Genomic DNA, 12,036 nt, shown 5'->3' with positions numbered 1-12,036 from the left:
GTCGGTGCAAAGCACCTTTTCCATAGATCTCGACGAGATCTATCCAATGGGACCAATACCGACCGCGTATCTCGCACCGATCCCGAGGTCACGGGACCTTGAAGAGGCCGGTCGTATCCACATGGTGCCGTATATCTCGAGAACGGTGCGAGATACGAGGTCGGTGCAAAGGACCTTTTCTATAGATCTCGACGAGATCTGCGGAAAAGGTTGGTTAGGCCGACCTCGTATCTCATACCGTTACCGAGATACAGGACTTTGAAAATTATTTTTCACTAATATCTTTTTCTTTTTCAGGTCATCCAGCGGCGGAAGCGGACCGGTACCGAGGACCACCACGAGGACCACAACGAGGACAACTAGGACCACGAGGATCACCACGAGGACCACAACGAGGACCACAACGAGGACAACGAGGACCACGAGAACCACCACGAGGACCACAACGAGGACAACGAGGACAACGAGGACCACGAGGACCACGAGTACCACCACGAGGACCACAACGAGGACCACCACGAGGACCACGAGGAGGGAGGCGAGCCAGTGGGGACGGAGGATGGAGTATGGTGAGCGGTGGTAAAATTTTTTAAATAAATTTCCTTTCGATTAGTACTCGTCCCTCTCGAGGGCTCGACCGCGTGACCCGGTTCTCTCTCGTTCTATAACGAGAGAGGGTCGGGCCACGCGTTACGGGGGACTCGGAGAGGCGAGATAGTGTTTTTTAATGTTTTTTTCCACGTTCCCCGAAACCCAAGGAACACCCGAATGGGCCCTCGCGGTCCAGGAAGGATGAACCACCGGGCGGAGGGGATTTCAGGGGGAGGCCGACGAATCCCTTAGGACTCGCCATGCTGGCAAGGGTCCGTCGTCGGTAGGGGAAGGCGACCCCGACTTCAAACGCCCGGCGGTACGGCGCTGTTAGGGGGAGGACTGCTCCCTGAGCCCGTGACGCGCTTTTTTCCGCGACTTCTCCCGCATCTCACCACTTTGTTCACTATTTTAAAATTTTTCAAAATTTTAACTTTAAAATTTTTTCTCTTTTTTCACTTTGTTTACTTTTTTCATATTCTTCACATTTATCACAATTGTAACATTAATCACATTTATAAAATTTTTCACATTTATCACATTTATCTAATTTTTCACATTCTTCACTTTATTCACATTTTTCACATATATCAAATTCTTCACTTTTTTAACATTTATCACTTTTGATCACTTTATTAATTTCTTTCATTTTTTTCACTTTTTCCTCACTTTCACTTATCTTTTCACAAGTGCACGGTATTTACTTCAGCGATTTTCTCGTCGATCAATCCACATGTCTGCATTGTTGTTTCTTACTAAATTTTTTTAATTTTTTTTCCCATTCCCGTCGTGTGCCACCTTGTCGCGGTGGGGGGGCCTCGTCGTCTCCGTGACCCGCTGGGGCAGTACCTTCGGTCCTACCATCGGGAGGGCCCGGCGGCGAGGGACGGTGACTAAGAGCACGCGTGTGAATGTGCGTGTGCTTGTGTTTTTTGTGTGTTTTGTGTGTTGTGTGTGTGTGTGTTTTGTGTGTATATGTGCGTGTGTTTGCGTGTGCGTCGGGTGCGATCGGCTGCGCGTCGATATTTCCTCGGAGACTAACCAAGGGGGGAGTAGTAGCCCCCCGACCGTGAGGGTGCGTGACGTTAGTACCTGGGCCTCTGACCTAGTAAGACGGGTGGTATCCCATGAACGGTTATGCAAACTCGTGGAAGAACCGCTCCGCACCCTTGTACGGAGCCTATCCGGGAGTTGAAGCGCGCAGTCCGTGACCACGGCGTGGAGGCGGTGCGTGGCTGACACCGACTCATACCCTGTCGGCGGGGATGTACACCGGCAACCTCTAGCCCGGCTCGTTGGGTAAGCGGCCGTTCGGATCGGTGCGCGCCCGCGAGCTGGGGTGAGGGTAAAAACCTTTAGCATCAATAGTGGACTCGGCCCAAATCCGAGAACCTTTTTCGTAGAGTCACCACGTCGGGCTAGGTGTGGCCGATCGAAAGCCGCTTCTCGGTTGCCCGACGCTTAAACAGGGTAACTTTCTGGCTGGGAAAAATCCCTCACTGCGGTGGGGGTCCTATGATGGGCGAACCGTCGTTACACTTAATACGATACAAATATGGCATCTTCAAACACTAATCATGCGACCGTCACTTGTTCGCAGCTCGGACGAGCCCGTTCAACACCCGGAACCAACTCCAGGAACATCCACACAGGGAGTCAAGTAGGAACTAGGAGGAAAAACTTGACATTACAAAATACTTGTAATAGACGAGATTCGACAATCGAAAAACAAGTTATCAATCCGAACTTTTGTTTTTATATTATTAGACTTATGAAAGTGATATTATTTTAATGTTCAAATTAGTCAGTAATTACCGCAATATGTAGATATACGCGACACGGAATATTTACATCGGATTACATTTATCTAACCTAAATACATTCTGTTAAATCGATTACACCGATAGATAAGCGCTATTTTATTTTGATCAGCCAACAATTATTTGTTTTGTTTGTAGATAGTAATTGGCAGATTCGGCATCGGTAGAATAAGATTGCATGCGCGAAAATATAATTTAAGAATGTTATTGAACTTAGAGCGATAAGTTATAATAAGATTAATAAACGTATTTATAACCCAGTTAAATAAATTGGAAAATCAATAAAAACATAAAACAAATAAATTGTCATAAAAATAAATAAGTTTCCTACAGATCTTCGAATCAGTAATTAAAGACATAACGAAATAACGAAACGATCATTTCATTTATTCAATTCCACTCAGTATACAGCGATAGAGCTGAAGACATATTTATTTTGATTGAATAACAATAATATATTTTATTTCATTCATCTCAGTCAGCAGACGTTAAAATATTATTTATTGAGTCATAATTCTTAGACAGCGATAACGCTAAATAAATATTTATTTGGATTACGCAGAGGCGATTAATAATTTCGTTAATGTCATATAAATAATTATTTTATTATTTGAACATCTATAATATTATGTTGATCTTACGTAGATTATATAAGAGGTATTATATAAGATGTATTATAACCATTTAATATTATTTAAGGCTAATGTAAATATTGTAAAATAGTTATAAGCAAAATTGTAAAGCGAAGGCTAGGGTCCGGAGCGCGGACCATTACGAGAGGCCCGATGCGCTATTGGTGCGCTACAGCTACGCGCGCTGATTGGTCGAAGGAGACATGGTGGGGCGCTAGGGTATAAGAATCGGCGTTCCAGGGACTCGAGAGATTCTTCGTCGGAAACTCTCAAACTGAGAACACGTACTCGAGCGAGAAACAATCGGGCGTGATACGACGTAATCTCAGCGCGCTTGAACAAGTCGAGACACGAATACGCGATCGCGAAAATAACAACGCGAGTGGCGAGTGTTGATGACTGCGTGCTTAATTAGCATAATCGTGAACCGCGAGAAACCGCGAAAGCATTGTGACGCGATTTTGCTGGTAGCAAAAATTGGTTACCTAAAAAATAAAGGAAATATATAGTGACTGTTTAAGTGACGTGTAATAAAAATTATTGCACGTACCCAATTACGAAGTATCCTATCCCAAGGAGATATCCTCGTAATTCTTGAGAGTCCAGCTGGTTGGTGAGTCAGGGCCGGTGTCCTGTCCAAGGCGTTGTCCACATCCACGGGTGTCCAGCGGTGACCTGTAACAACAAGAAGAAGAGGGATTGACATCACTAAAGGGGCATTTGGAGAAAAGAGGGATTCCTACCGGAATTGTCACTAGTTGCTATCCATCCACCAAAACCTTGGTATTTCAACAGGATAAAATACCTGGCGACCTTGGCGAAAGCGCTGCAACCTGGAGATCGATAAGCTCTGCTTTACAAAACTAAGCGTGATCTGTCCGGTCACAGTAAAATGGTGGCGTTAGTATTGTCGTCGAGCGGGCCTTCGGCATTTGTGCGTATCGTTTAGCGAAAATTATATGTAGCTTTGATGCATGAAGCGCGAGTGGCCGAAAACAACTTGGCGACCGTGACAGGACCAATCGTCGTCGATAGGACTAATCGTCGTCGATAGAATGAATAATAATTGTGAGTCCGTCACAACTTGGCGATCGTGACACTTACTGTCGTCAAAAGAATTAACTATCAGTAATTAAATAAATTGACAAACGTCAACGGGACATAATTTTTTTTAAGGTCAACAAAATTATAGTTCTAAAGTTTCGTTCGAAGTCACGCGAGCGAACAATAATTACTTAGCGACCGCGAATGTCATTAAAATAATTTGGCGACCGCGAACGTCACTAAAGTAACTTGGTTCCACGCAAAGGACCAATTTCATTGAGAAAACTTGGTTCGGCAAACAGGACAAACTTCGTTTTAAAAAAGTAAAGTTCTGAAAATAAATAAAGTCACGGTAAATCATAACGAGTAACTCGAAAGTGATTAAAGAAAAATTCAGTGACAAAATTTAAAAGAAATTTTGCGTAGTGGACCAAAAATATTCTAAAAAACGCGTAAGCACTTGGATAAAGCGTAGCAGCGAAATCCATGAAGGCGCGTCGGTGTAATCCGAGTAGGATCAAGTGTCAAGCCGAAAGCGGTAACCGACATAACCGACGTAAAAGATAGTCGCAAGCGTGTGCGTAGTAATTCTAATAAAAGGAATTAGTGGGAAAAATAATAAAATTTCTTTTTTTAAAGAGAAAATTTTTTCCATACATAGGTATAGTCAAAATTCGTAGATCTATGCAAGTAGTAAGTAGTTAGTCTTGGAAAAAACAATACTTGTCTAATCTTCTTAAAATCTTTTAACAAAGTACCGGAAAAAGCAAGCAAAGTACAATAGAAGTGAATGAATGTAACTTAACTATTAGAAACGCGAACGAACACGGAAAACGAATAAAAGAATAGATTCAGAGCGAGTGACATAAAGAGATTAAAACGAAAACGAAAGCAGTCCAATAAAAATGGATAGAAATCACGAAACGACTGACGCTACTCACGAGTCAGCGGAAAAACCGTTAAATGTAGGAAAAGTCAAACATACACCACTGTTCGAGAACGCGCGTCGTGAAGATAGGATGCGCTGGATAGATAAGTCACCGTTTTTTTTGTATATAAAGACTTTTAATTAATTGACATACACTAATTAACAAAAGTGAACACGCACAATATTAATACAAAATTTGAATACTTTTCAGAGCGATAATTCAAAGAGAAAACGTAATAATGATAAGCGGAGGTCGTCAACGAATTTGCGGTTTTTCAATAATTAGCGGAGATGCGATATGCGGTTTGACTGCGATATGCTGCGATAAGGACCTTAGAATTTCGTCGGCGCTCCCTTTATTGTCTCGGTGCGGGAGCCCGTCACGTCACCACGCGCCAATCAATCTTCAACAAATTTAAAGTAGTTGAGGTGACGCAAGGGCGTCTGGCGCCATTGGCTGCCGCGCAATCCGCGCTGAGTAAGCACGGGCCTGACATGCGCGAGGCAATCGATTGTTCCATCGATTGGCCCTCGGAAATCACGTGATCGTTTTGCGCATGTGTTTCGCGACGTTGGTAGTTGTAACTCAGTGCGGTAACCGTTGAGGATTTGTTATTTATTATTGACGCTTTAATTGCCTCGATGATTTATGACATAGTTATTCCTAGCTAGGTGAACTTTTTTCTGCTATTTATTCGACCGCGAAATATTATCACAACAGCCGAAATAAATTAAAGCGGATATATTATTGCAATTTCGAACATCCCGCCCGCCTTGTTACGTCGTGACAAAATAATTTGCTAATGATCGCTGGTCGCAGAGCGCGCTTCATTGGTCTGTGAGTGTAACGGTGCGGCTGCGCGTTACGACGCACGTGGTGATCGCGTGTCACGCGAGGTTCGATCAGCTGTGGTATGTGCGACACGTGTTTAGTGAATAACGCGGATTAAAGTGATCGTGTGAGACAATTATGACCACATGCAATGCGGTAAAATTGATTCTCCGGTAGTGTGTAGATGACGTGCAGTGTGTATGTTGAAGAGTGCGGCTGTGATGGAAAAAGAAATGCTGGTGAATTTGAGATAGTGTAACCGGAAGTGTGTGTGAATCGAGTGTGTTGTGTAAAGTGTGAGAGGTGTGATTTTGTGTTGAATGAGTGGTGTGTTAAATGTCGGTGTTCGCTACGTCTGCTTCAACGCCGGGAAGCAGGACAATTTTTACGATCGGACGCACGAGTTCGGAAGAAGCGGTCCGGACGGTGACCACACGCACAACGCCGTCGTCTCCGTGATGCAACTTCGTGATCCGGGCGAGAGGCCATCGGCTTGGAGGAGAGATCTCGGAGCGCACCAGGCAGAGTGCTCCGATGCGGGGTGCCGTCTCGTCCTTCAACCACTTGGATCGCGAGGTGAGTCCGTGTATGTACTCTTTCGACCACCTTCCCCAGAAGTGGTCTCTCATCTGCTGCAAGTGATGCCATCGTGACCTCGTGTTTCCAGGTTCGCCCTCCTGCAACGGCTCAGGGATGGCGAGAAGAGGCGCCCCGATTAGGAAGTGTCCAGGAGTGAGCGCTGAAACATCGTCTGGATCGTCGGAGAGTGCCTGTAAAGGTCTAGAGTTTAGACATGCCTCAATTTGAGTGAGGAGCGTGTTTAACTCCTCGAAGGTGAGGGTGGTTTCGCCTATCACCCTCCGCAAGTGATACTTAGCGGATTTGACGGCGGCCTCCCATAATCCACCGAAGTGCGGAGCCGCCGGCGGGTTGAAGTGCCAGCGGATTCCTTCCTTGGCGGCTGCGCGTGCGATTCCTTGACCCTCCGACGACGCCGCAATGAAGAGCTCTCGTAGGGTGCGGTCAGCTCCAACGAAGGTTGTGCCGCAGTCGCTGAAGATATCGGCGCAGAGACCTCGTCGGGAAACAAATCGGCGAAGGGCGGCGATGAAGGCCTCAGACGAGTAATCCGAGACGAGCTCTAGGTGAATGGCCTTCGACCAGAAGCAGATGAAGACTGCAATATAGCCCTTGTAGGCGCGGTGGCCACGACCCTTGCTGGTCCGGATGAGGATTGGTCCCGCGTAGTCCAACCCAGTGCGGAGAAATGGCCGTGTTGGAGTGACCCGGCTGCGTGGCAGATCGCCCATCGGCGGTTGTGGGGTCGTTGCTCGCCACCTTGTGCAGGTGACACAGCGATGTAGTCGCTGCTTCACCGTTGAACGTCCTCGAGGTACCCAGAAACGTTGTCGAAGTAATCCGAGGGTCAGTTGCACTCCTCCGTGCAAGGTCCGGCGATGACAAGAATCGATCAGCAGTCGAGTCAGCCATGAAGTCGTTGGAGCAATCATCGGATGTCTCTCGTCCGGTGACAAGAGTGAATTTTTTAAACGTCCTCCTACTCTCAGCACGCCATGTGCGTCGATGAATGGAGACAGTTTGGCCAGCGGACTGCGTGTTGCAACAGTGCGGCCTGCAGAGGCAGAGGCGACCTCATCTGAGAAGTGCAGTGATTGTACTTCTCGTAGCCAGTGTGATAGCGCCGTATCCAATTCGTCCGAGGTCAGTGGCAGTCCAGGTGTGACAGTTGGTTCTGCCGGGCGGAGCCAGCGACGACACCACGCTGTGACTCGTAACAGGCGGTGCAGCGACGAGAAGCGAAGAAGGAGCTCAGGTTCTATGACGACCAAGCTCTTCGTCAGCAGGCTAGTGGCTCGTCTCTCAGGAAGGTCGTCCTCTCGGGTGTCCATCTCGGTGTTCGGCCATGTAGTCTCATCCTCCAGCAACCAGGTAGGTCCTATCCACCATAACGTATGATCCCTTAGTTCCGTCGGATTAATGCCCCTTGATGCACAATCCGCAGGGTTATCTCGACCAGCTACGTGTCTCCATAGTGCATTTGGCAGCAGCGTCTGGATGTGAGACACCCGGTTGGCAACGAAGGTCTTCCACCGTGATGCGTGTCCTTGGATCCACTGAAGTGTGACCTTCGAGTCTGACCACAGATGAGTTGTTGCGTCTTTCAAGTCGAGTGTGTGCTGAACGTGCTGTGTCAACGTGGTGAGTAATGTGGCAGCGCAAAGCTCAAGTTTCGGCAAGGTCACTTGTTTGACAGGTGCCACCTTGCTTTTGGCCATTAACAATTGTACTGAAGTTCCGTCTTTTCCAGCGATGCGGAGGTACACGGCTGCGGCATACCCTCGTTCGGATGCGTCGGCGAAACCATGGAATTGCAGCGATGAGCATTCAATTCCAGTGCCGAGCCAGCGAGGTATTCGTAGGCGATCGAGATGATGGAGTTCATCCAGCAACTGCTGCCAACGATGGGCGTCTGCTGGTGGCAGTGGGGCATCCCAGTCTAACCCCTGGAGCCATGTAGTCTGGATGAGGATCTTCGCGCGGATGACGACTGGAGCGAGCCAACCCAATGGATCGAAGAGACGTGCGGTTTCAGAGAGAACACGTCTCTTCGTGTACTCCGTGATAACAGGTGGATGCAGCACGAAGGAGAATTGATCGCCTTGAGGATGCCACCGTAGTCCCAACGTTGAGTAGCCCTCTCCATCCCACGAGTGCTGTGACTGCTGCAGGCGATGATCGTGTGGGACGCCCGTCAGGATTCCTTCTTCGTTGGCTGCCCACTTTTTTAACGGGAATCCGCCCGCCATGCAGAGGTTGCGCAGTTCCGCTTGGAGGATGATCGCTTCGTTGATGGTGTTTGCTCCGGTGACCACATCGTCGACGTAGCAATCCCGTCGCAACGCTACAGCGCCGCGAGGAAAACGTTCTTCTTCGTCCTTGCCTAGTTGTTGAAGTGTCCGTATGGCGAGAAATGGAGCGCAACCGAGACCATAGGTCACCGTCCGCAGCTGATACTCCTGCACTTCATCGTCAGGAGAATGCCGCCACAGGATCGTCTGGAAGCTGCAGTCATCTGGATGCACGAGAATTTGTCGATACATCTTCTCGATGTCAGCGACGAAGGCGTATCGGTATTGACGCCATCGGAGCAGCACGTCGGCGAGTGTTGGAAGAAGATTTGCGCCAGTAAGGAGGTGCGTGTTCAGCGATTCCCCTGCTCGTGTGCGCTGAGACCCGTTGAAGACAACCCTCAATTTGGTGGTGATGCTGGATTCCTTGAAGACTCCATGATGAGGTAGGTAGCACTTGCTTTGACTGGCAGTTGACACAGTGTTTGACATCGTCATGTGTTGCAGGTCTTCGTACTCCCGCATGAAGCTTCGGTAGAGGTCACCGAAGCAAGGATCCTGGACGCAACGTCGCTCCATAGCTGTCAGGAGGCGTTCAGCTGGCTTGCGGGTTTCCTGGAGTGTCGTCGGTGGTGAGGAGAAAGGCAACCTCACCACGTATCTCCCAGAGGTAGTGCGGGTGTGACTGCGGACAAAGAGCTCCTCACATCTTTGTTCATCGGGAGTGAGTGACGCCACAGCCTTGGGCTCCTGTTCCTGCTCCCAGAATCGCCGAACTAGGTCGGCGAGGTCGTAATCGGCGGTGCACCGAAATGTGCGGCGGTGATCTTCGGTTGACGCTGCATCGGAACCCCCGGAGAGAATCCAACCAAGGATGGTCCGCTGAGCGATCGGCATCTCTGGTCCGCCCTTGCGTACTCCCTCCTCGATGATGAAGGATGTGACTTCTGCTCCCAGGAGTAGCTCTGCTGGATCGTCGTCCTGAAACCGTGGGTCGGCTAGCTGGAGTCCTCGGATGTGGGACCAGCGGTGGTCGGCCCTTGATGTGCGGTCTTGTTGTATCGAGAGGCGCGGTAATACATACGCTACCACGGAGAACTCAGCGTTGGTCACGTCTGAAGTGACATTCAACGTGACCTTGCCGCGGGTTGGTCCTGGACGGGCTCCTCCGACGCCAAAGATGGACAGCCCCGTATACTCTCGCTGCAGTCGCAACCGTTGAGCCAAGGTCTCGGAGACGATGGACAGCTCGGAACCTTGGTCGATCAGGGCTCGTACCGCGTGAGGGGATCCATACCGGTCGGCGATGATGACGCGTGCTGTTGCCAGGAGGATGGCCTTTCTATCCCCGCTCTGATGTGTAGTGGCCAGTGTAGTGGCAAGTGTGGAAGCTGATGTGGCGGCAGACGTTTTGACCTCGGACGTCGAGGATGCGGTGTGAGCTCCGTGCAGCATGGTGTGGTGACGAGCGTTGCAAGTGAGGCAGTTCCTTTTTGACTGACACCGTGCGAGGAAGTGGTTCCCCAGACAGTTGAAACAGAGCTTGTTCGTCTCAACGAACGTCTTTCGTTCCATAGCGGTTTTGGCCTTGAACTCGCGGCAGGCCATTAGTACGTGTTTCTCACGGCAAAGGGCACATTGTGGAGATGCCGATCCGTGCTTCGCGACGTGTGATTTGGCGACCCGTGGTGCATCTCCCGAGGTTTTGCTGACCCCTTTCGGTCGTGCGGCGTTGAGTGTCAAAATCCGTCGGCTGATGAAGTCGAGAAGTGTCTCGTGCGATGGTGGTTCGACGGATCCCGAAGTGGAAGTCTCCCATTCTAAGCGAGTGGTTGCGTCGAATAGGTCAGTGACCAGATAGTTGAAGAGGTCCATCCCGTGCGTGTCGATTGGGCGACCGATGCTCTCCTGTGCGTTGACGACGGTGGTAACGGCGTTGTGGATGCGGCTCAGCTCATCGGCGGTATCTCCCTTCATCTTTGACACGTTGATGAACGTGGCAAAGGTGGAGCGGATAAGCTCTCTCTTGTTGTCGTAGTGTTTGCTCAAGATCGCCCAAGCGCGATCGTAATTATCACCGGTGACAGGTAATGATCTGATTAATTTTTCAGCCTGCCCTGTCACACTCGAGCGGAGATGGTGGAAGCGCTCGATGTTTGAAATCGACGCATTGTTCCCGATGACGGAGAGGAAGAGATCTCGGAAGGATGGCCAGTCAGCATAAGTGCCCGAGAACGGCGGCACCTTGATGCGCGGCAGCGAGGACTTCGATGCGACATCGTGAGTTGGACGCACGGGCGGCTCCCGGAATAGTTCGGCGTAGCCATCCAGTAGGCTCCGCTGCGCCACGTAGAGGTTCTCTGTATCCTCATGCAGCTCTGACTTGAAATAATCACTGTCAATAAATTTGTCTTTCAGGGCCGCGCGAATGAGGTCATGTTGAGCCTCAAATTTCGTCCACAACTGATCGACGATTCTGGTGCGTGTGGTGACGGCACTGGCGGTGATGTTGGCGTTGCCCAGTTTCCTCAGGTACTCCACCGAGCGTGAGATGCGGACTTGGATCTCGCGTTGAGAATCGATCAGCGTGGCCACATCCATCATTGTTGCTTGCACTCGGCTTTGGCGGACACTCACTTCACTCCACTCGAAATCCCTCACGTCACGCTCACGAACTTGCGGGTGCCGGCGCGACGACGCGATCCGGCTCGAAGGACCAAAAATATGTTCGAGAACGCGCGTCGTGAAGATAGGATGCGCTGGATAGATAAGTCACCGTTTTTTTTGTATATAAAGACTTTTAATTAATTGACATACACTAATTAACAAAAGTGAACACGCACAATATTAATACAAAATTTGAATACTTTTCAGAGCGATAATTCAAAGAGAAAACGTAATAATGATAAGCGGAGGTCGTCAACGAATTTGCGGTTTTTCAATAATTAGCGGAGATGCGATATGCGGTTTGACTGCGATATGCTGCGATAAGGACCTTAGAATTTCGTCGGCGCTCCCTTTATTGTCTCGGTGCGGGAGCCCGTCACGTCACCACGCGCCAATCAATCTTCAACAAATTTAAAGTAGTTGAGGTGACGCAAGGGCGTCTGGCGCCATTGGCTGCCGCGCAATCCGCGCTGAGTAAGCACGGGCCTGACATGCGCGAGGCAATCGATTGTTCCATCGATTGGCCCTCGGAAATCACGTGATCGTTTTGCGCATGTGTTTCGCGACGTTGGTAGTTGTAACTCAGTGCGGTAACCGTTGAGGATTTGTTATTTATTATTGACGCTTTAATTGCCTCGATGATTTATGACAT

The 12,036-nt window shown here is 49.2% G+C and overlaps 1 protein-coding gene across 1 annotated transcript; it reads right to left on the bottom strand.

Annotated features, from left to right (window-relative positions):
* Nucleotides 1-6,179: 6,179 nt before the first annotated feature.
* LOC145938926 (uncharacterized) lies at nt 6,180-11,321 on the bottom strand. The gene has a single exon (XM_083042840.1). It carries the CDS (start codon nt 11,319-11,321, stop codon nt 6,180-6,182), a length of 5,142 nt encoding a protein of 1,713 aa, XP_082898966.1.
* Between the last annotated feature and the right edge of the window lie 715 nt (nt 11,322-12,036).

This window comes from Prenolepis imparis, unplaced genomic scaffold (genome assembly GCF_030444845.1).
Source record: "Prenolepis imparis isolate NDT839.2.m4 unplaced genomic scaffold, iyPreImpa1.0 SCAF_1, whole genome shotgun sequence".
Classification (NCBI taxonomy): domain Eukaryota; kingdom Metazoa; phylum Arthropoda; class Insecta; order Hymenoptera; family Formicidae; genus Prenolepis; species Prenolepis imparis.
The sequence above is the reverse complement of the archived record's forward strand: the minus strand, read 5'-3'. Positions and strand labels throughout refer to the sequence as shown.

Bases quoted from the DNA above. Each gene is read 5' to 3' on its own strand.
- LOC145938926 (XM_083042840.1), bottom strand. From the start codon at position 11,321: ATGATGGATGTGGCCACGCTGATCGATTCTCAACGCGAGATCCAAGTC.